The sequence below is a fragment of the Hylaeus volcanicus genome, unplaced genomic scaffold (genome assembly GCF_026283585.1).
Source record: "Hylaeus volcanicus isolate JK05 unplaced genomic scaffold, UHH_iyHylVolc1.0_haploid 12221, whole genome shotgun sequence".
Classification (NCBI taxonomy): Eukaryota; Metazoa; Arthropoda; class Insecta; order Hymenoptera; family Colletidae; genus Hylaeus; species Hylaeus volcanicus.
This window is the reverse complement of record NW_026533163.1, coordinates 269,906-290,086: the sequence shown is the minus strand read 5'-3', so window position 1 is coordinate 290,086 and position 20,181 is coordinate 269,906. Positions and strand designations below refer to the sequence as shown.

Below are 20,181 nucleotides of genomic sequence, written 5' to 3'. Positions count from 1 at the left end.
TATAAATTTAAAAAAAATGGCAGAATACTGTAGTCGATTTTACATCAAGTGAAACACTGATTTATATGATTCTGATATAAACATTGTTATCTATTTGGAACAATACTTTTTTATATAAAAAAAGTATGTTTCTTCTCTTGATTCATAGTTCACAGGTCCATTCTTCAAAAGTCAACGCTTTTTTCACAGTGCATACAGTCAAAAAATCACTGATTTGGTACAACAAGGCTTGTTACGTATCTCGATTCAACACATTTTATAATTTACTAAGATTCTTCGTTTCTAATAATGCAGGTCATTGAAATTTTGATCAGATGCGTTTAATTTTAATAGTGTCAAGTTGTACTACCTATATCTTTTCATTGCTATTTTTTTTTGAAGATTGTCACTAACATTGTGGTTCATCAGTAAGAACATTTATCCAACACATATTAAACATTAATGAAGTGTCACTACGAAACCAATACGGTACGAACAGTTGAGAAAAAATGTTGTTTCCTAATAACAGTGCATGCTTCTTTTTTTAACATTTTTGACAAAAACTGTTAAATATACTTTAATAACATTACCTAATGTTTTCGAAATTTGAGCTTCCGACGGGGCAAATCGCAAAATACGTTCTAATTGCCTTTTAACACTTGACTTTAAACAATTCACGCTTAATGTTCCAAAGCAAAGACGAAGCTGGAGAATGCTTTTTAAAAGGCTTTCTAGTGTCACACAACCTAGGAATATTTTATTTACTTTAAAATAGAATGAAGAAACATTTTAATTACCTAATCCTAATCCGTGGCCATAACGAAAACTTTGACCTGTCATCAAACTATAAATCTTTTTTTTTTTTAAATGACTTGACATACCGCCTGACGTTATGAATCCTACAAGTTGCTGAAACTCTTTACTATTATTTCCTAATTGGCCTAATTCATCAAATGGTACTCGCTGAGTTTTTTTCTTTAGTATCTTATGCTTAAATTCTTTTTCAATAGATACTTTTGCAGTGAAAGATGAGTGTTTCGCTGGACTTTTCAAGAAAGGCACCCAAAATTTTTCAAGGTACACTTTCCTATTTGTTTCTAAAAAAAAACATGAATTCAACATTTATTAACAATCAATTTTATTGAAACATTACGGGCATCTAAAGCATCCATCATGGATGCCTCCATACTATATAAATGCGATCGAGGTTTAGGTAAAGATTTTTGAGCAGAAATTACGCGAACAGCAATACATGCTTTATCAATACAAGAACAGCTAAGAAAATTCTTTAAAAATTGAAGAGCAGATTCATTTGTCGGCAGTAGCAACAGAGTACATATTACGTGCCCAATGCTTTGACATTGAGCGAGAAAACTGTTACATGAAGGGCGTTCATGCAAACAGCTTGAGAACTCCCATAAAGACAAGTTATGAAAAGGCCGTATAACACAAAAAGTACTGGTTTCTCTATTTAATAAAGGATTATATAAAATATTAGTTTTAGTTTTGTTTGTTTTATCCAATATATGATTCCAATTCGGACAGAAAGGATACGGAAAACTTTGTGCTGCAAAATTCACACGTTTAGATGCAGGGCGACTTTTATAAATGTTGAAAAGAGACCTAACGACATGGGGAGTTAAAGAAGGAAATGACGGATTCTCTTGCCAATCCTACAAAAACATACTTTCCATCATGCAACGCTTGAAGACGTCCAGCCTGTGTACAAGGATAATCCCAAGGGAATTCTGGAACTCCAGCGGCAGTAAGCAATCTATGGCGATCTACGACACCAATCGCACAAATCTTGTTTCGAGTCATTAATCTAATATTTAATAAAAAAAAATTATATAATATAAAAATTTTTTTGTCAATTACGTCCAAAATCTTGTAGCATTGGAGCCTGGTAAGAAAATTATCTCATACCCGTTGTAGCTCCCATTTCCAGGTGTTGTGTCACTAGTTAAATATGTTTAGTTTTTTTGACTTACACTACTACCATACAGCAAACAATCGACTCAACGTACCAACGCCGTACAATCAAAACTGTCGTTTCCTCGGTTTCGAACCTCGCACATTCCTTGGTCACAGCTCTATTAAAATCCTCCTGTAGAAGTGGGTTGATTGGTTCTTTCTTTTTTTTTTTTAATTGTTTATATTGGTCTGATGAGAACATTTATACCTATTTTCATCACAACACTGTAGAAAATGTTTTATTATACCTTGGATAAATACAAGATGTTGAATGAGTTTTGAAATGTTTTTACGCTTACGACTACGAAAAGTTACTCTGATTACAATGGATATATCTATAAATTGGAAACACAAGCACGAAAATAGACAATTCTGTAGATGACTTTATATGAACATTTGAAAAAACTATAGCGTTGAATGATTTGTGTTATAAAAGAAGTCTTACTTTACACGCGATTTCGGTTCATCTGATGATGTTTTTTTTAAAAAATGTTCAGCAATCTGTGCTCCCAGTGTTGCCAAAGGCCAAGAAAGAACAAGCGAATGAAAATTTTTTGTATCAGATTCATATTGACGAGGTAAAGACAATTGTGGGGAAATTGAAGGAAAAGGACCCAGTACAGCTGGAATTTTTATACACAGCGGTATCACAAGACCAGGGGAGATTTGCGGCTATATTTATATGTTAAAAAAAAGATATCAACAAAACAAGATGTAAAAAATTAAAGACTTTTTTTCTTACATCAAGACATGCAATAGGGCGTAGAATTTTCCAAACATCATTACCACACATGTAGTTATCTAATAAAAAAAAAATTTAAACATGAGCGAAAAAGTTAAAAACATTACTTGCCGAAGGGGGGATATGAACCTTAGAAGGATCAGAAAGATGAAACAGTGACATTAGCACTTGTAAGGAAAGCCGACCCGATATTTCGAAAATTGTTATACCGCGCATCTAAAAAAGAAAGACTGGTTAGCGTTCGACTTTTCAAACCTTTATAACAACACCATTTCAATTTTCAATATAGCTAAGTCATCGTTTGTTAACATGTCACTCTTGTGTTGAAGGCGATGATGAATACCGGAACGTAAATTTAAAAGGATTTGATTTGTTATAGCTGGGTGGCAAAATAGCCAAATACTTCCACGCTTTCTATCACAGTTTACGTGCGACCATAAAAACTGCAAAGGACCTATAAATTCTCTGAGTTGCAACCATTGCAATGCATTGAATGGTTCAGGTATAGAAGAGTTCAATTTAAAAAAGGGAAAGGTTCCTTTTAAACCTCCCAATAACATTCGAGGTGTGAACATGATATCGACAGCCCTTGGATTGAACAATTGAAATAACCATTTCAAATCATTTATGGCGCCCGCAACTTGAATGACTTCCGTATACGACCTAACAAGTGGTAGATAAGGGAAAAAAGAATCATAATACGGGAAAACTTTTATAATACCATACTTATCATGAATCACAGCTCGTTGAGACGTGTAGCGGTGAACCCGCCTTTTTTGTTTTTCACAAGCTTCATACGCTAAGCGGTAATTCCACAGAGTCTTCATATGAAATCGTTTTGCTGAAATAAATTAAGACATTAAGCTTGATGTCAACAGATCTATCACCAAAATCACATAGCATACCGTGCCACAAATGGGTTTCTTCTAACCACCGTGCTTTTCCGGATCGCTTTCGATAAGACAGCAAACGGTTACGTGTGCGACGAGTATCACAGCGCTGCCGCCGCGAAGTCTTAAGAGCGACGCCCCAATACAAAAAAAATGTATCTAGTTTCATTTTATATAAAACGCTTACTTTAGGAAAATTTCGACTTAGTTCTTTTAATATACCATTACGATAAGCTCGAGGTATACGGTAAGGATTGTGCGATTGAGCTCTTCTTCTAAACATTATCCGAAACACTAACTTTCTTTATATTAGATAATCTCGCTTAACCTTTTCCATTTTGGAAGTAATTGAAAACTTCGTTTATTATGCGACTTTGGTTCGGTTATAGCCGCTTTCAATGTTTTCAACTCTTTCGTTCTCGCATGCAAAAACGTTTCTAAGCTTAAAATAGCAGGAGGCTCGGTTCCGCACAAATTCTGATCCATAAATTTGTTTTTTTAAGAATCGAAAACTTTATTTAACGAAATATAAATCGGTTTCATTTAACTGACGCAGCTGATATTTCAGCTGCTAGCAGCTATCCTTTTTTTAAACGTTACTCTATACTTTCACTGTTCCTTCCTTTTACAATTGGAAAAACGCACGCAAATCTTAATATCCGATATAAACCACACGTGTGTACGTTCATGTATCATTCAACCATATTTATTTTAAAGAAGCATTTCGACTTTACGACGTTTAGAATAGAAATGACAAGCAACAACGTTTTCAATGTTATCAGATGATTTTCACCAAAATATTCAAACTTTTGAGTATCAACTGTCATTAATGTATTTTACTATAAACGAGAGATAAGTGTGATCATATAAGCTTCTTTAATACACTGAGAATATTTCCCGTTTAACACATTTTTTTGAATGTTTTAGTGACGTAAGAAAATGGTTATACAGTTTTACATGTAGCCATCTGGTAGCATCTACATGAACATTTATCAGGTGAAACCTTAGTAATGTCTACGTTTTGTGCTGTGCTTACTTTGTGAAAAACGCATGTCCACCCACGAGTCGTTTTACATGTTTGTGAATAAAACAATTTTTTTTTTACTAAAAAAAAGTTAAGAAACATGTATGGAATCCACTCTAAAAATGCGACGATGAATTTTGTATTTATTTTTCAAAAACCAAATAAGTCGTTTTTTAAAGCGACGAGTTGAATACATTATCAATAAATATCTGCTTATTAAAACAATTATTTCAATTCCATTATCCATTCAATATACTTATCCTCAACAAACTAGTCGTTTGAAGAAAAGCTGTCATGTATTCAATCGAAGTCCAAAAAGCAACATGTTCGAATCGAACGGGAGTAATGCGTCGCGCTACATTCAAAAATGAACTAATTTCGAATTTGTCTAATAATGAACTCAAGACGTGCTGGGATATTTTTTTAATGGGATGGGGTAAAAATCCGGATGGTAATTGTTTAGGGCGACGAGTAAAAAATGAAAACGGTGTTTTAGGGGAATATCAATGGCTTACATATGACCAAGTGAAAAAGAACGCATTAAAGTTTGGCTCAGCTGTTTTAGACCTACAATTGGTTAAAGCGACGACAGCACCAGACGAATTTTACCCTAATGCTCGCACTATGCGCTTTCTATCTGTTTGCTCAACAAATTGTATGGAATGTTTTATATGTGAACAAGCTGCAAACGCTTATGGTTTGACACTTTTACCACTGTACGATACATTCGGAATTGAAGCCTTACAGTATATTGTCAATGAGGCTGAAATAACCTCAACATGCTGTAGCGCTAAATGTATTCCCACGTTACTAGCAGTAGCTGAGAAATGTCCGTTGTTGACGACATTTGTTGTTTTTGATTCTATTTCAACTGAACTCGAAGAAAAAATTAAAAAGCAAAACATTACTATTCATTCTTTCTCTACATTAATGTCTTGGGAAAACTTACGCACGGTGTCACCGGGTCAATCCGGTGACATTTCTACTTTATGTTACACATCTGGAAGTACAGGAAAGCCAAAGGGAGTCCTTCTAGCACAATCAAATTATATAGCATTCGTTAGTAGTGTTTTAAGAGGTATCATTGATTGTCCTGGAGGATTTCATGCATCGTCTTCTGATGTCCATATATCCTACTTACCGTTAGCCCATGTTTTTGAACGCAGTATATGTAGCCTTATCATATCACTTGTACGTCAAGTTTTTGAACATCAAACCGTTTAAAGTTTCAATGATAGTTTAAAGCTACACTATTTAATTTTTGGATTTTTCTTCTTCTTGTAGGGTGCAAGCATAGGAGTGTATTCTGGAGATGTAACTAAACTTATTGATGATATGCAAGTGTTAAAGCCAACTATTTTTATATCTGTCCCACGTCTTTTCGTTCGGATTATTGACAAAATTGCTATGAATGTTCGCACTAAATCAAGCTTTGCTCAATATATGTTTCAAACAGCAACTAATCAAAAACTCAAACGATTGCATACATCAGCAGACACGCGTCACGCTTTTTGGGATACTTTTATTTTCAAAAAAACTGTACAACTGATGGGAGGCAATTTGCGTTTTATGCTTGTTGGTGGAGCACCTATTGAGTCAAATGTTCGAGATCTTGTTTCAGTTTATTTTAGTGCTCCTTTACTTGAGGGATACGGTTTAACTGAATCGTTAGGTTCCTCTTTTGTAGCATCGATGGATGATCCTTTGTCTGGTCACGTCGGTTGTCCGGTTCCCGGCATAGGTATTTACTGTTGTTGAGAATGCATTTTTTAAAAAAAACGTAAAACAAGTGTTTTTTTCTTTTCAAGCTTGTATTGCATCTTTTTGATTAATTGAATGTGTGCGTAGAATTTTGTTTACTGAATGCGGAAGAAATGCGCTACACTGTGGATTCGTTTCCACCGGCAGGCGAAATTCTTTTACGAGGTCCTATCATTTTCAAAGGTTATTATAAAAATGCGAAAGAAACACAAGCTGTTCTAGATAGTGATGGCTGGTAAGCTCTGCTTAAGTATTTGTTTTATTATATTAAATCCAACCAATTTTTGGTAGGTTTCACACAAGTGACATTGGAGTTCTTTTACCAAATGGAGCTTTAAAAATTATTGATCGCCGTAAAAACATTTTTAAACTCTCACAAGGAGAATACATTATACCTGAACGAATTGAAGCGATTCTTACTGGTAGTAGATTTGTATCCCAAATTTTCGTATATGGCTATTCAACAAAAAGTTTTATTATTGCTATTATCGTTCCCGATACCGCGGCGGTGGATGAATGGCAAACAGCGCAGGGAGATACAAAGCTTTCTATGGAAGATGCTTGCAAAACAAAATCCTTGCATTTAGCTGTCAAAAATGATTTAGAAATCATTGGTAATAAAGGTGGACTCAAAGGTTTTGAAAAAATAAAAAAATTTTACCTACACCCGACTCAATTTACAGTAGAAAATGGTTTATTAACTCCGACTCTTAAGTTTAAACGAAATATCATCAAAGATCAGTTTACTAGTATAATTGATCAATTATACGAAGAACAAAATTAAAAAGAAATTATTTTTTGAAAGTGGATTTTGGTACGATTTTTTTTTTGTCATACTTATTTGTTTAATTTATATTTACACAAAGAGATTTTTGTCTGGTTGTTAGAATTTCGGTTTATCCCAACAATCAATGTTTTTTTTTTTCCTATTATTTTTGAACCCCTTTGTATAACTATAATAAAAGTAACGCATCTTAGAATCTCCAATTGCTACGTTTTTACGTAGCATAAAACCTAAGAAATTTTTTTTTTTGCAACGTATTAAGCGGAAAAAAAAATTTAATAGAGATTTTTAACTTCTTTTCTTAAAATTATTTTGAAATATTATTTCCTGCATATAAAAAATAATTATTTAAGGATACGCGTTAAATTTCTTAAAAAATAATTTTGTTTTCTGCCGTTGCAGAGCTTTTGTAATTTTTCGGATTTACTTTTTTACACTTTGTTTTAAAAAAAAAATTTAAAACACATAATGTTTTTAAAACCATTTGTTTTTATAGTAAAAAAAGTTTAGAGACATTAACGGAATGTAGAAAACATGTTGATAAACAACAACATCACAAAAAGCGACCATTGTAAAGCTAGTACTTAAAACACATTCCAATGTTTTGTTAATTTAAAACATATAACCCAACAATACGTTAAGCGCAGCACTTCATCATGATTTTTGTAGCGTAACGCTTCAACCATATTGTTTATAAACCATTTTTTTATGATAGTTTTGATGTATCAAAATAACTAGCATCCCAGTGATAAATACGAACAAAACCTTCTTCAGCTCCAGTAACAAAGCCTTTACCGTCTGGTAAAAATGTCACTGAATTGACCGGACTGAAATGCCCAGGAATCAATCCTAATAATTCCGCGCTGACCATGTGAACCAGTAGAATTTCTTGTTTACCTTCTTGTATTTCTGAGGAAAAAAAAAAAATTTACTTTTTTGAAAATGAAAAACAAAAAAACCTCACTTGTTGTTGTGACTTCTGACGCTTGTTGTCCTCCTGCTAATAGAACATGTAAACGTCTTGTTGACTCATCTTGTGAATAAAGAGGAGAAATAGAACAACTATTTAACGGACGGTCCGTGGCAAAGCTCTAGTTGAACAACACGATAATCAGATCATTTTGGCACTAAAACGGAATAACCTACTTGAACTTCGTTCCAATCATGCGTCGTCCACAATTTGGCTGTTGCATCGGTTGAACACTGCAATTGAATCATAATGTTTCTTTTGCTTTAATTCACGTTGTCAAATTTAAACACAAAGTAACAATATAACTATAGTTGGTATGTAACATTGAAGCAGTAGGATAAAAAGATATCTACGAAACCATTAAAATAATTATTTATTACTCTCTATATGCTGCAAAACCTGGTAGAATCAATTTGAAATGACGCTAATGTACTACCCACACAGTTTTTTTTTGACAAGTATTTGTATTTTAAGGGTATGCAAAAAATTAGTTCAAAGCCACTGTTAAAAAACAAGGTACTATCAGTAGATTAAAGCTTTAAAAAAAAATTGTTAAACAGGAAGTCACTATAAAGGAAAAATGACTACATCAAGCAAACGGCAAGTATTATAAGAAAAAGAACAAAAAATAATACCGTTAAACATAAACTACGATCCGCACTAAATTCCATCCAGGAAACATTTCTTTTAAAGGTCACATCAAAATAAAATTTTTTTTTAAACATTTTGGTTTTTATAAAACAAAAATTTGTCAACAACTTACTCAGTGTGAGCTTGTCGCTCCATTATTTTAGCTCCTGTTTCGGAATCCCACACTATTATCATACCGTTTTCATGTCGTGAAACAATTGTTACATCATAAGCACCCCATGCAGCACCCAAACACTTGGATTCAAAATTTATAATTTCAAGTGTAGCGGTAACCGATCTTGTTTCTAAATTAAGTTTGTAAATAGTGATAGCTGCAGTTACAACTTTAGAAAATGCATCTCTCACTACAACAAATTTGTTCTACAAATGCGTATAAAAGAAACATTTTAAGTGCCTTATATGAAATTGGAGTGTTACCAACCTGATGAGCAGGCTTTGTATTCCATTGAACACAACGACAAACACTTTTCAAACATAAATAAAAAATTTGTTCTTTTGTTCCCACATCAAAAATAAAAACTCCCTCTAAATATTACGAAAAAAAAAAATTATTCAGATCGTTTTTTATAAATAAAATGTTACCTGCCGATGCAGCAATCAAAAGTAAGGAATCTAACGTAACATCAATAGACCATATAACTTTAGAAATTTCTTTTCCATCTATTAAAGGCTTATAATAACCTGAAAAGAGTATGGGAAGATAAATAGAACCGTTGAATTCATCATACGTAGAAATTCATGCACACTCAAGCATTAAGAAAACGAATAGTAACTGTTTAATTGTAGGTCAAACTTTACAATTCAAAACACTTTTTTTCATAAAGACTTTAGAACAAGTAATACCTAACAAATTGCCATCCTGCATATCCCAAACACCTAAATTGCCGTCTTTTCCCGCAGTGAACAAAAGGGTTCCTGTTGAATTCACTAAAACTTGCGTTATAGGACGTGTATGACCATTTAATTGTAAAGGTCTCATAATGATACGATAAGACAGCAAGTTTTTATTTAAAAAGAAAAATTAAACTATTGTAAGTCAATTTTTGCCACCTAAAAAACCCGTAATTAATCGAAACATCAGGAAACTATGAGTCTGTTTTGCTGTTTTTAAGCGAATAGGGTCACCCAGGCGACCCAGCTCACTGTTTTGGAAAATGGTATGAGTTTAAAAAGTGGAAGTTGCTTTTCGATTTTTTTAAATTACCATTTTAAAAAAAGTTAGAAATCTTCACTTTTGTATAGAAACAATTTTTTCCAAGTAACAGAATTCGATAAATATTACATAAACATTAGAAAAAAATCTCTTTATTCATTTGTTTTGTTATTGACCATAAATTTTTCATAATCATCATAAAATGCATAATGTTGACATATATTTGTAAAATCAAATGAAGTTTTGAAACTTTTTTAATATGTGTTTGAAGGAAAAAAAAAAACTGCATTTAAACCCTTGCAAGAGTCGCATTTTCCTTAAATACAATTAATGTTTTAGCAAAGCTTAAATCTCCTTAGAAATTTATTAAAATCAAAAACTTTTCATAAAACGCGACACTTTAAACGTTTTTAAATACACTAAATTAAAGTTTTTATATCCACAAAAATTCTCAACTCACGTTTCACGAATAATATCACTTGTCAAGAGAAAAAAATGAAGCTGCACATGTTGTGCAATAATAAGAGAATTCACAATAACAATCTATTGACTTTTCTGTCAACGAAATTTTTTTTAATACTTGTTACAACAGTCTCCTATAATGTTTATGAAGCAGTTTGTATTTCCGCTGCGACAATACGAATAAAATCTGACATATAGCAACGTCGGCGATTTTTCACCCTGAAGCATCATAAAATCATTTTTAAAAATATTTTTATGAAAAAAAAAAGGTACATAAAATTCGAGACATAAAAATCCCATGTCCCATCTAAATTTTTATACTTTTCTATTGTTCCCTGCGTAACACAAGACAAGGAAGCAACATGTGTTTCAAAATATTTTATGGATGTCAGCCTATTACTGAAATTATTTTCCAATTTCCTAAGACTTTTGTAGTTAAAATTTGTTGATTCATAACCTTCAAAAAACCGAATTTATAAAACTTCATTTCTCATTAACAAAATTTTTTCGTATACCGAATCAAAACATTTTAAAATGTTTACTGTATCTAATTGAAACGCTTCAACACTACACAAGTCTTCTAATGTGTCTAAGAGACATTGCCCTAGTGTTGTTTCTCTCCAAACAGAAAAACCTAAAATAAAAAAGTAACTTACACTCATGTGAATGTTGAAGCTTTTAAAATCTAAAAAATTGCTTATAAGAACTACCATGCGGATAAAAATATAATCGTTTTTCAATTAATGTTAATGGCTGTAAAAGTTTATTAACGTTAATCCCTTCAAAAGAGTTTTTTTTTACAGCCTTACGCCTTTTAACAGTATCTGTTGAAGTAAAAATTAGAAACTAAATTTTATGTGATGTGTGGGTTAAACGACAAAAGAAACGTACGGCATTGAACGAAACTCTCCTCGTCTAGTACTTCTGGTAAGCTAACTGCATTCAGTTCTATCGAGTTCTTTTTAAGACAACCTTCACGAAAACGTGATACGCTTACATCAAGAGCCGCTTTAGTTAATTGGTCTACAAGCCATGCACAGTCTAATGAATTATACGAGTTTGTATTTTCGTTTGCAATATTTTTTTTCTCATAAAAATTGTCTGAAAGAACGCTTGATAAAATATTTTTCATATCCCTCAATTCATGCAATCATTTATGCTTTTACTTTTGACCCTTGAACGTTCTTTCTAAATGAGAAAATACGTATGCGAAGAACTTTAGCGTGCCATAACTATTCGTCGTAGAAAGTACATGCACACTGTCAGAAAAAAACTTAGAAACCTGATCATCTTAGTTCCATCTAAAAATATTAAAAAGTCCTTAAGACAGTAGACTTTAAGATTCTAGCAATTTATGTTACCAACTGTAAATTCTTTTAGTAACTAAAAGATCGCCCACATAAAAAAAAAATTTTATTTTAAGAGATACAGTTTTTTCACTTGAAAAGTTTACACTTGTTTTATGATTATGTTAATGAAAAAATAGTTAAACTTGCTTTACAATTCTTTTGATTCAAAAATAATAAAGTTTGTTTTACCATATTTCATTTGAGAATTATTAAGCTTGTTTAACAATTATTTTAATATTAAAAATTAATTTGTTTTCAATCTTTTTTTCAATTAAAAAAAAAAAACCTACATTTGCGTATTTCCATAAAGTTATAAGGTTTTTGTAAAGTATTGGTGGCTGTTGAGTTATTTAAAATGTTACCGTTAATAAGGAAAATTTGACAACTGCTTTTCATTAGATTCGTTATAAACCTCTTGAACTGAGGTTGGATCAATCCAATAATCGACATCGTGTGTTGTTGGATTCTATAAGAGTAAATGTTATGATAATCACGACAAATAAAGTAATGCCTTACAGTATACTCTAAGATATTGCATGTAAGAATTCCGCAACAAGACAACTTGCACTTTTTATAAGGACACTGTGATTCAGGCTGCAAAAAAAGAATAGAACATAAGCGCTTTGTATTTCAGCTATTTGCGAACTTTAAGAAATAAAAGAAAAACATTTACATGTATTGTTAATGCTATAGTCGTAAAGTCAAATTGCTATGAATTTATATCCTCCATAAAGAAAATTTAAAATGCAAAGAAAAAAAGTGGATTTACGTAATTAGTTTTATTTGTTCAGAAACAAAGTTTTAGAAAAGATTCATAGTAATGAAAGACTGAATTCAAAAAATTATTTAGGTTTGTCAAAGTATTCAAAATAAGTTCTACAAACTTTTGTACAACTCAAAATGACGCTCAATTAACTACCTTTGGTGAGAGAAATCATTAAAGGCGATAAAAACATGATGTGTCGTTTACCGGTAAATAACGTTCAAGGAATTTACGTAACCAAATGGAATGTCCTATAATAATGATAGTGTCAGCAGTTGATGCAGGGGTGTTTTGCGAAAATATCCATGTAGCAAATAATGATAAGCGCTTCAATAAACTTAGTGATTCGTACGCGGAAGACGTATTATATTGATGATCAAAGAGTGTCATTAGTGAATTTGTAGTATTTAATGACGATTTTAAAAAAAAATTTTTTGAGGCACCCCATGTTGAATTAGGCGTATCTGATTAAAAAACATAAGATAAAAAACTCTTTTATTTTTTTTTACCTAATGACGGGAAAATACGGGACAAAGTGAAAAATTGGGACAAGCAGCTTAATGGATACCCATCTACATTACGTGTTGCTTCTTGTAGAAAAGGGAGCACATATAATCGTCTTTCCTCATGTTGAGGGTTTATTGGCATGGCCAATGTAGCTGTGCTCATTGCACGCCTAGAATTGAGTTTAAGCGTCTTTCAACAAAAAAAAACAGTGGTATTGCATTACCTTAAATTGGACACTACAATAAGAGAGGAGTCTACATCCAAATCGAATAGATCCTTTTCATTATTGTTTAGTTTTTCTTTCTTTTCAATGCTTTCTTTGTTGGAATCAATTAATAGAAAAAAATCGTTAGTTGAAGTTTTCTAAATAACAATATTTCATGCACAGAGAAAAAAAAAAACAAAAGCCTAATAAAGTGGCATATAGAAAATTTGTTTCTAATGAGGAAAATTAAATGCTTTTATATAAAATGATATATTGTTAAAAAGTAGTATTAAAAATAATATTTTTTGAAATGAGTTATAAAGAAAGAAAAAAAATAGTACTCCAATTATTATTTAATTGCGTGAAATATGTTTCACACAAAAAGAAGAAAAAAAGATGAAAGAAAACGTACCGTTTTCTTATTTTGAATCCATTTTTTTAAAAAAAAAGCTTGATTTTCTCCTGATGTACTTAATGGTGAATCACATAAAATTGAATCGTGAGAAAAGAAAAAAAAAAATTCAAGGAAAAGAATATACAAGATCCTTAATGGTAAAACAAATACATTGGGTCGATTGAATGTTTTATTCCATAAAGATTCCCCATGACGTACAAAAAAAATTTTTTTTTGTTTGCTGACTAACACAGGGCGTGTTTTAGGTCGATCTTTATAAACGGGTGAGTGTAAAAACACTTCATATTCCTTCGTACTCTTATCCGTTAAATAGTTGAAAATAACAAACCAGTAAAAACGTGTTTTGTCAATCGCTGTCAATGTAACATCAAAGAAGATCAAAAAAATTAATTTAAAGCAATGGATTAAAAAGCATGCCGTTATTAATACTTTTTTGCTTCGAACATACGCCAAAGTTCCTTGATATGAACCTTCAACATCACGATGAAATTTCTCAAGCGTTAAAGGTAAAACAAGTATTATTCGACGTAGAAAGTTACACGTTAAAAAAATTAAAATAAAGTATGCCCAGCAATGGATTGCAGTATAAAAGAAGACAGGACTCATAAGTTATTAAAACAGATGAATCTTGTTTTTTATAGTAAGTAATTGGTTAGTAGGCAATTAAAACGTTGGTTGTTATGACACAACCTGTCTTATTTAAAGAAAATGCGCTGCCGACATCCAATTTTTTTTTATAGAAAAAGAATCTACATCAAATTCTCTTTTTCATGTCTTTCACTGATACTTCAGTTCATCAGACTTGATTACGTAGAAACGTCTTTTCTACAGTGTCATGTGTGATGTCGTTCCCTTTAAGACAATAGTCGAAGTAGAATGACCATATCTTCGTCATTTTCTATTTGAATAACTTGAATCAAAATTTTAAGTACTTAAGCAATTGATTTAAACATTTTGAGAAAAAGACGAAAATGTGTTTTTGAATGTAAACATTATTCTTGAAAAAATACCACTATTTTAAATCGTACTAACAACAATCAACTTTGTATTTTTCTGAATTTATTAGTATTAAAATCAATCAACATTTTGTTTTCTTACGTTCATATACATAAAAGACATTGTAAGGTGAATACAAACATTGTCACACTTGATCCTTTGTTATTTATGAATTATTGCCTTTCGCTCTTCCAGAAGACATAGGATTCATCTCAAAGAGGTATTTTTCTTTTTTTTCAAAACATAAGGGTATTACTGTCTTCAAGGCATTTCGTTTTGTCGAATAATATTTTTTTAGGCAAAGCTTCATGTTAATGGCAATCCGAAAAAACAATGTACCATAATGGCATTAGCATTTCCATCTCAGAGTCTTCATTGATGTTGTATAAAAGTACTAAACGATCTTTTTCAATGAATTCTTTACGATTCAAAACAAGGGGACACTTTAATATACACTCTTTGCGTTTAGGATTGCGCGCCGCTATCGCATTTAAAATTTCTATACAAGGTTCCATCATATTCACTTGTAGGTGGTACGTACGCCCTATATTGCAAACATGCATCACTTTTTTTTTACAAAAAAAAAATATATTAAAAATGAACATACCTCGAGACCAATGATGCAATATATTTGACATACAAACGCAACCTATAGAAAATGTAGTGTCAAAAATAAAAGTTGTCGATTCCCGGTTGACATACCGAATTTCGTTTTAACCTTAATGGTTATGTCAGACGAGTCTTTTTTGTTCTCCAAGTCGTTTTTTTTATCATTAATTAGACTATCGTCACTTGAAGAATCACTTTTCCAAAAGTGCCACCAATGTTTTGGTTGTTTAGTATCCTGAATGGATACTTTTTGTGAATTTTGGTTTAACGTCATTTCAATTGGAAAATTGTAGCTTAACAAACTTTTTAAAAAATATTGTCTAATGTTAATAATTAGAAATGTCTTAAAAATTAATAGAGAAAAAACGTCTTTTTTTTTATAGTCTTTGAATCCAAAAAAAAGATTTCCACTTTATTTGTTGTCTAAATAAAAAAAAATAAAACATTGCTTTTAAAAATAGAAAGCATGTTTTAACCATGAAAAATAAAACTATCAAAATACAAAGTGTTCTTTTTAATATATTCGAAGAAAAAAAAAATTAAGTACACAGTTTTTTACCGAAAAAAACATACATATTTAAAAAGAACCTACGTTTTTTTTGTCAACTCATTTCGATTGACTTGCGTAATAACACTCTACTTTTTTTTTTAATACGTTCTTTCTAATGTTTTAGCTGTTCTTAATCAAAAATCTTTTCACAAAGTACACTTTAAATGTATTTTTGTAAGTGAAAATTTTTTTGGTACATTTCACAGGGATTAAACAGTTGTGTAAAATTTACATCACGACAACATTGCAGTAAAACATAGTTGCACCATTGCTGGTTTAGTTTTTTAAGTTTCCACTGATGAAATTTTAAAAAAATTTCTCTTGATATTTAATGTCCTTGTTATAAAACTTATATTTTATTTCAGTTTACGTTTTGTGCCTTTGGTCCAGCTTCGTGAATCTGCCGTGTCGACCTACGCATTACAGCATACAAAATGCTATAAGGAGTAATTTGTTTTTCAATTTCTATTTTTAATACAACAACATGCGCGTTGACATTATGAACATTCATAGATCAATCTAATCACGATCATTTTACAAATTTTTTTTTTGGAACAAATAATTTTTTTGTATAAAAAGAAGAAAACAAAAAGAAAGAAATTGCTAACTAAAACTATTTTAATACGATTCAGAAAAAATATTATTTATTTTTTTTTTTGACGCAAAACAATTTTTATTAAGGATTACATGGATGACGTGATACCCTAGTCTACCTTGTTATGATGATTGACGAACGATAGACACACTACACCTATCTTCAGTGTTACCAAATATATTGACTCTTATAACAAAAAAACCCGCCTAATGAAACTAAATAAGCTTCTTCGTATATTATTAAAGTCGTTCGGATTTCTACACAACATGAATCAAATACACGTTAAGGTTTTCGTCAAAATGGTTTTTATATCCACTAGAGTTTTTTTCATTCAAAATCAATTTATCGCGCTTTGCAATTTAAAATCATTTCTGCAATTAATTTATAATTCTTTAAGAGCAGCTGCGTTCAGAAATTTTTGCTGTCTATTGAAACCTAAGAAAAAAGTCAACATTACTATACAACGAAATCCAATGAAACTGTGTAGAGTGAAATCATTATTAGTCTACGGTATCAAAAAAACTGCGGAGCTACTAACATCATATACACTTCCGTTACAAAATACTTTCAATATAATGCAGAAAAGTAGCAAAGGATGTGAAACTGAAAATTCCTGTGGTACGCTTCTTCCTTTAAACCAATCCTTAACAAATTGTTACAAAAAGTAATGAGTATTTAAATGTAGATTTAAGGTTTAAAATATGGTTTTTAGGGAAAATGTATCTAAATTAAAAATCAAAAAACAAAAGTACATTACCCATCTAGAGACTGTATTAAGATATCAACAATCACTACTTCAAGAGAACAATATAATACGCGCGTAATATAAAACTTAGAGCAACCTACACTATTTTATGAAACCTATATATATACATACATGTAGTGGTGCAGTACAAGGATATCGTTCAAAAACATTTTCTTCAAATATTCAACCGCACAATGTACGTTGTTAAAACAATTTTTGTTTCCAGGCTGAACTCACATGTTTCTCAACCAGACTAATCCCAGAAAGTATCCGACACATCACGGGCAAAGTTTATTAACCGATTTCAGAATATCACACTCCTTGGAATTCGGTGACAATTCTATATTATATGACATTTTACAAAGATTGGCAATGTTGTTTATTTTCTTTGAAAAAACATTTCAATTCCAAAAGAAACAGTGTCGAAGTGTAATAAATAAAACTGTATTTAAAAAGAGGGGCGTCACAGAAACAACAAACCCAGTAAAAGATAGAAGTCATTCCTCGTGGGTTTTAAATAAACAATTGGTAGAGAAGAAATTTTTTTTTATCGATTCACAATCTGTGAATGAAAAATCATGGATACTGTATGACCACATATTCAAATGCAAAAAGTTTCAACACCATTTGATGTACTGGCCAAAAGCAACTTTAGCAAAACAAAAACAACTCGATTCGGTAAGCTTCAATGGATTAAGATTGATCAGAAACGTTGATATGTTGAAATATAATTTTGTTTCATATAGAAAAACCAAGAATATAAAAAGAAAATTGAAACTTACGAAAATTCCGCTCATTACCTTCAAACCCAATTAGACAAACAAGAAAGAAAATTGCAAGACTTGCAACATTTGTTACGGCAAGAACGACGCGAAAAAATTAAGGTAAAGCATTCTTGCTTCAAAAAATTATTCACCATAATTCTCGTGTTTCTTATCCAGTTAGAGCAGGATTGTCAACGCCTTCTTTCCAAAATTTTAGAACTTAAATGGATAAAAGTTCCACCACTACTTGTAGACGATGCCCTTCTAGAAAAAACTATAGACCAGTGTGATGTGTCCCAACCCTCTTCACATTCTTTTTTTTATTAACTCATAGACAAATTCACTAGAACAGTTCAGTTTACAGCATGAGACAGTTTCAATGGGTTTTCGAAACTTGCTTTGTTCTTTTTTAAAAAAATCACGCTGATTTTAAAGTATATAATCCAAATGATCTCGACATAAGAATTATTGACATAAAAAATCTTCTTTCATATAATCAGCACAGTTCTCGATACTATCACAACGTCAATTACGTCATAAATGCGTTCTCTTTAAGTACGAATAGAAAAAATGATTCAGTTGGAGTTTAATTGACCATTATGAGATAATCTCAGCCTTAAATTATTTAAGAAAAAATACAAAAATAGCTAAATTTTTTTTTTAATAGTTAAAACAAATTGTAGTACAACAACAACAACTCGAAATAAAATAAAGTTTTAAAGTTTTTTAACATGGGATTATTTCGGAGCTATTAAAGAAAATCTGTTTGCGGGTTTGTAATTGAACCGACATGTGACTCCATAATTGTAGTAACGTTGCATAATTTGTCCATTGAGTTTCTTTTATAGAGTACACTCAGAGTTATTTTTCATTCACGTTTTATGTTTTTTCTGTCAGAGATTGTAACAAAAATCCATTACCTTGTTGAATGCTGCTTAAAGAAATAAAGAATGTCAAAAAAAATCAACACATTAAACTAAAATTTACGCTAACAAAAGGTCCCACTGTGAAAATTTCTTGTTAATTGCTTTAGTTTTATTTGAAGCTGTACATGATGTTTAAATTATAAAAAACGTCGTTTTAATATTTCATGCTACTTATGTTTAACATTTGAAATATTTCATAATTCTACTTTTAAAATATAAGTGACAATTTAGTTTTTACTTTTATGACGACACAAAACAAACGATTTTTTTAAGGGCAATCATTGTTAAATAACCTTGGGAAGGTAGGTACGTACAATGCTCACTATCAAAGTTTCCTTTTTTTGCTAGCACACAATGATTATTCAGAAAATGGAATTTTAATAATTTTAATTTCCATTTATGAAATAACGTTTACAAAAATAAAGACATTAACATTCTTCTTGCTCGATGTAAATCATCAAAAAAAAATTAACCAGTCGTATTATACTAGAATAAAATTAACACATAGTCATAGTGAGTCAATTACTGCAGAAAATCTAATTTTCTCACCTTTAATTGATTTACTAAAGTGTTTTGCATAGGTGTCGTTTAATAAAAATTCACCAAGCATTAACTCGCGTAAATTTTTAAACAGAATTAAGAAAAGAACTTTTGATAAAAAATCTATCGAATACTTATCATTCGTTAAATGATTAATCTGTACTTGAAAACAATTAAATCCCTTAAAGTAGCATGAATTTCCACAGAAAAAAAATTAAAATGTTATACCAATTTAAAGAAAAACTATGTTAGTTTTCAGTATACTTCATACAATCACCTTTTTTATGATTCTATTATAAGATATTATGTAGAAGAAAAATCTATTACAATTTTAAGCATACGAGAAAAACCGTTAAAAGATGCTATTAAATTTTCGAATAAAATTACGGTTTTCAAGTGTATCGTTAATAAGTAAAACTCTTCAAGTCATAATGATGATTCCATGTTTTGTAATATCATCAAGCACCGTATAACAAAAATAATCTTGAGTCATATTCTTCATATTAGTAGAAATTATTTAATAATGTAGCAGCAGATGACAAAAAAAAGTAAACCGTGGTTCAGTTGGCGTTTTAATCAATTAAACAGAGTCAGTAAGCTGTCTTAATTTTGGTTTTTTTATTATCAATAGTAGTTTCAAATTTGTATTTTTTAAAAATAGAAGTTACAGGGGACAGAATTGAAGAAAGTCAATAAAGCTAAGGTGTTTACTATACAAAAGTATAAAGATGTATCTCTTAATGCGTGATTAAAAAAAATATAATAAAAAGATATAATAGAGGTCAATGGATTAATGTAAAATCGGAACTGAACCGAAATTTTTTTAA

At 30.9% G+C, this 20,181-nt stretch overlaps 7 protein-coding genes across 27 annotated transcripts; 2 read left to right on the top strand and 5 right to left on the bottom strand.

The window, feature by feature from the left end:
- Window positions 1-150: 150 nt before the first annotated feature.
- Window positions 151-4,743, bottom strand: LOC128883509 (uncharacterized). The gene is made up of 19 exons (XM_054135943.1): window positions 4,622-4,743; window positions 3,914-4,562; window positions 3,773-3,860; window positions 3,601-3,709; window positions 3,422-3,536; window positions 2,965-3,358; window positions 2,803-2,911; window positions 2,696-2,754; window positions 2,399-2,625; window positions 2,202-2,269; window positions 2,007-2,142; window positions 1,858-1,938; window positions 1,667-1,804; window positions 1,133-1,602; window positions 861-1,076; window positions 777-812; window positions 570-725; window positions 350-498; window positions 151-282 (listed from the first exon to the last, which is right to left on the bottom strand). The coding sequence occupies exons 2-18, from the start codon at window positions 4,069-4,071 to the stop codon at window positions 389-391; spliced, it is 2,670 nt and encodes an 889-aa protein (XP_053991918.1). The 5' UTR covers window positions 4,072-4,562; window positions 4,622-4,743; the 3' UTR covers window positions 151-282; window positions 350-388.
- LOC128883510 (uncharacterized) lies at window positions 4,727-7,351 on the top strand. The gene is made up of 4 exons (XM_054135945.1): window positions 4,727-5,800; window positions 5,894-6,350; window positions 6,458-6,605; window positions 6,662-7,351. Exons 1-4 carry the CDS (start codon window positions 4,904-4,906, stop codon window positions 7,152-7,154), a joined length of 1,995 nt encoding a protein of 664 aa, XP_053991920.1. The 5' UTR covers window positions 4,727-4,903; the 3' UTR covers window positions 7,155-7,351.
- A 235-nt stretch (window positions 7,352-7,586) lies between these two features.
- On the bottom strand, window positions 7,587-9,843 carry LOC128883338 (eukaryotic translation initiation factor 3 subunit I-like). Its single transcript, XM_054135575.1, has 8 exons — window positions 9,619-9,843; window positions 9,358-9,456; window positions 9,197-9,300; window positions 8,888-9,135; window positions 8,760-8,808; window positions 8,301-8,357; window positions 8,119-8,245; window positions 7,587-8,063 (listed from the first exon to the last, which is right to left on the bottom strand). Exons 1-8 carry the CDS (start codon window positions 9,752-9,754, stop codon window positions 7,861-7,863), a joined length of 1,023 nt encoding a protein of 340 aa, XP_053991550.1. The 5' UTR covers window positions 9,755-9,843; the 3' UTR covers window positions 7,587-7,860.
- Window positions 9,844-10,313: 470 nt separating this feature from the next.
- LOC128883248 (uncharacterized) lies at window positions 10,314-11,619 on the bottom strand. 16 transcript variants are annotated; one of them, XR_008458813.1, is made up of 7 exons: window positions 11,282-11,619; window positions 11,200-11,236; window positions 11,101-11,143; window positions 10,906-11,041; window positions 10,791-10,847; window positions 10,664-10,725; window positions 10,314-10,609 (listed from the first exon to the last, which is right to left on the bottom strand). XR_008458813.1 is itself a non-coding variant. In XM_054135411.1 (6 exons), exons 1-6 carry the CDS (start codon window positions 11,520-11,522, stop codon window positions 10,534-10,536), a joined length of 669 nt encoding a protein of 222 aa, XP_053991386.1. In that variant the 5' UTR covers window positions 11,523-11,619; the 3' UTR covers window positions 10,314-10,533. The 16 variants fall into 16 exon arrangements, 2 of the variants coding, with proteins under 2 accessions (XP_053991386.1, XP_053991387.1); XR_008458811.1 differs by having other exon boundaries at window positions 10,906-11,024; XR_008458812.1 differs by having other exon boundaries at window positions 11,200-11,214.
- A 207-nt stretch (window positions 11,620-11,826) lies between these two features.
- LOC128883365 (uncharacterized) lies at window positions 11,827-14,337 on the bottom strand. 4 transcript variants are annotated; one of them, XM_054135638.1, is made up of 7 exons: window positions 14,059-14,337; window positions 13,627-13,982; window positions 13,233-13,372; window positions 13,012-13,178; window positions 12,710-12,966; window positions 12,256-12,333; window positions 11,827-12,205 (listed from the first exon to the last, which is right to left on the bottom strand). In XM_054135638.1, exons 4-7 carry the CDS (start codon window positions 13,169-13,171, stop codon window positions 12,104-12,106), a joined length of 597 nt encoding a protein of 198 aa, XP_053991613.1. In that variant the 5' UTR covers window positions 13,172-13,178; window positions 13,233-13,372; window positions 13,627-13,982; window positions 14,059-14,337; the 3' UTR covers window positions 11,827-12,103. The 4 variants fall into 4 exon arrangements, 3 of the variants coding, with proteins under 3 accessions (XP_053991613.1, XP_053991611.1, XP_053991612.1); XR_008458868.1 differs by having other exon boundaries at window positions 12,659-12,966; window positions 13,627-14,337; XM_054135636.1 differs by having other exon boundaries at window positions 13,627-14,337.
- A 198-nt stretch (window positions 14,338-14,535) lies between these two features.
- Window positions 14,536-15,614, bottom strand: LOC128883433 (uncharacterized). 2 transcript variants are annotated; one of them, XR_008458941.1, is made up of 4 exons: window positions 15,328-15,605; window positions 15,233-15,274; window positions 14,728-15,169; window positions 14,536-14,682 (listed from the first exon to the last, which is right to left on the bottom strand). XR_008458941.1 is itself a non-coding variant. In XM_054135784.1 (3 exons), exons 1-3 carry the CDS (start codon window positions 15,506-15,508, stop codon window positions 14,937-14,939), a joined length of 456 nt encoding a protein of 151 aa, XP_053991759.1. In that variant the 5' UTR covers window positions 15,509-15,614; the 3' UTR covers window positions 14,538-14,936. The 2 variants fall into 2 exon arrangements, 1 of the variants encoding a protein (XP_053991759.1); XM_054135784.1 differs by having other exon boundaries at window positions 14,538-15,169; window positions 15,328-15,614.
- Window positions 15,615-16,459: 845 nt separating this feature from the next.
- LOC128883337 (uncharacterized) lies at window positions 16,460-18,609 on the top strand. 2 transcript variants are annotated; one of them, XM_054135573.1, is made up of 6 exons: window positions 16,460-17,043; window positions 17,092-17,199; window positions 17,263-17,320; window positions 17,377-17,802; window positions 17,871-18,008; window positions 18,066-18,609. In XM_054135573.1, the coding sequence occupies exons 1-6, from the start codon at window positions 16,589-16,591 to the stop codon at window positions 18,213-18,215; spliced, it is 1,335 nt and encodes a 444-aa protein (XP_053991548.1). In that variant the 5' UTR covers window positions 16,460-16,588; the 3' UTR covers window positions 18,216-18,609. The 2 variants fall into 2 exon arrangements, with proteins under 2 accessions (XP_053991548.1, XP_053991549.1); XM_054135574.1 differs by having other exon boundaries at window positions 16,460-17,199.
- Window positions 18,610-20,181: the final 1,572 nt, after the last annotated feature.

Excerpts from the sequence above, each read along its gene's own strand:
- LOC128883509 (XM_054135943.1), bottom strand. The coding sequence starts at position 4,071 with ATGGATCAGAATTTGTGCGGAACCGAGCCTCCTGCTATTTTAAGCTTA. Across the intron at positions 2,755-2,802 it reads TCATATCCCCCCTTCGGCAA|ATAACTACATGTGTGGTAAT; the intron begins GTAATGTTTTTA and ends TTTTTTTATTAG. Across the intron at positions 2,143-2,201 it reads ACATCTTGTATTTATCCAAG|ACCAATATAAACAATTAAAA; the intron begins GTATAATAAAAC and ends TGTTCTCATCAG.
- LOC128883510 (XM_054135945.1), top strand. The coding sequence starts at position 4,904 with ATGTATTCAATCGAAGTCCAAAAAGCAACATGTTCGAATCGAACGGGA. Across the intron at positions 5,801-5,893 it reads GTAGCCTTATCATATCACTT|GGTGCAAGCATAGGAGTGTA; the intron begins GTACGTCAAGTT and ends TTCTTCTTGTAG. Across the intron at positions 6,351-6,457 it reads TTGTCCGGTTCCCGGCATAG|AATTTTGTTTACTGAATGCG; the intron begins GTATTTACTGTT and ends ATGTGTGCGTAG.
- LOC128883338 (XM_054135575.1), bottom strand. The coding sequence starts at position 9,754 with ATGAGACCTTTACAATTAAATGGTCATACACGTCCTATAACGCAAGTT. Across the intron at positions 9,301-9,357 it reads TTTGATTGCTGCATCGGCAG|AGGGAGTTTTTATTTTTGAT; the intron begins GTAACATTTTAT and ends CGTAATATTTAG. Across the intron at positions 8,064-8,118 it reads GTCAGAAGTCACAACAACAA|AAATACAAGAAGGTAAACAA; the intron begins GTGAGGTTTTTT and ends TTTTTTCCTCAG.
- LOC128883248 (XM_054135411.1), bottom strand. The coding sequence starts at position 11,522 with ATGAAAAATATTTTATCAAGCGTTCTTTCAGACAATTTTTATGAGAAA. Across the intron at positions 11,025-11,100 it reads ATTATATTTTTATCCGCATG|GTTTTTCTGTTTGGAGAGAA; the intron begins GTAGTTCTTATA and ends TTTTTATTTTAG. Across the intron at positions 10,848-10,905 it reads TTTTAAAATGTTTTGATTCG|GTTATGAATCAACAAATTTT; the intron begins GTATACGAAAAA and ends GGTTTTTTGAAG.
- LOC128883365 (XM_054135636.1), bottom strand. The coding sequence starts at position 14,235 with ATGAGTCCTGTCTTCTTTTATACTGCAATCCATTGCTGGGCATACTTT. Across the intron at positions 13,373-13,626 it reads GGATTCAAAATAAGAAAACG|AAAACTTCAACTAACGATTT; the intron begins GTACGTTTTCTT and ends ATTGTTATTTAG. Across the intron at positions 12,967-13,011 it reads CCGTATTTTCCCGTCATTAG|ATACGCCTAATTCAACATGG; the intron begins GTAAAAAAAAAT and ends TTTTTTAATCAG.
- LOC128883433 (XM_054135784.1), bottom strand. The coding sequence starts at position 15,508 with ATGACGTTAAACCAAAATTCACAAAAAGTATCCATTCAGGATACTAAA. Across the intron at positions 15,275-15,327 it reads TAAGGTTAAAACGAAATTCG|GTTGCGTTTGTATGTCAAAT; the intron begins GTATGTCAACCG and ends CATTTTCTATAG. Across the intron at positions 15,170-15,232 it reads ATTGCATCATTGGTCTCGAG|GGCGTACGTACCACCTACAA; the intron begins GTATGTTCATTT and ends TTTGCAATATAG.
- LOC128883337 (XM_054135573.1), top strand. The coding sequence starts at position 16,589 with ATGAAACTAAATAAGCTTCTTCGTATATTATTAAAGTCGTTCGGATTT. Across the intron at positions 17,044-17,091 it reads TTAACAAATTGTTACAAAAA|GGAAAATGTATCTAAATTAA; the intron begins GTAATGAGTATT and ends TATGGTTTTTAG. Across the intron at positions 18,009-18,065 it reads AACGACGCGAAAAAATTAAG|TTAGAGCAGGATTGTCAACG; the intron begins GTAAAGCATTCT and ends TTTCTTATCCAG.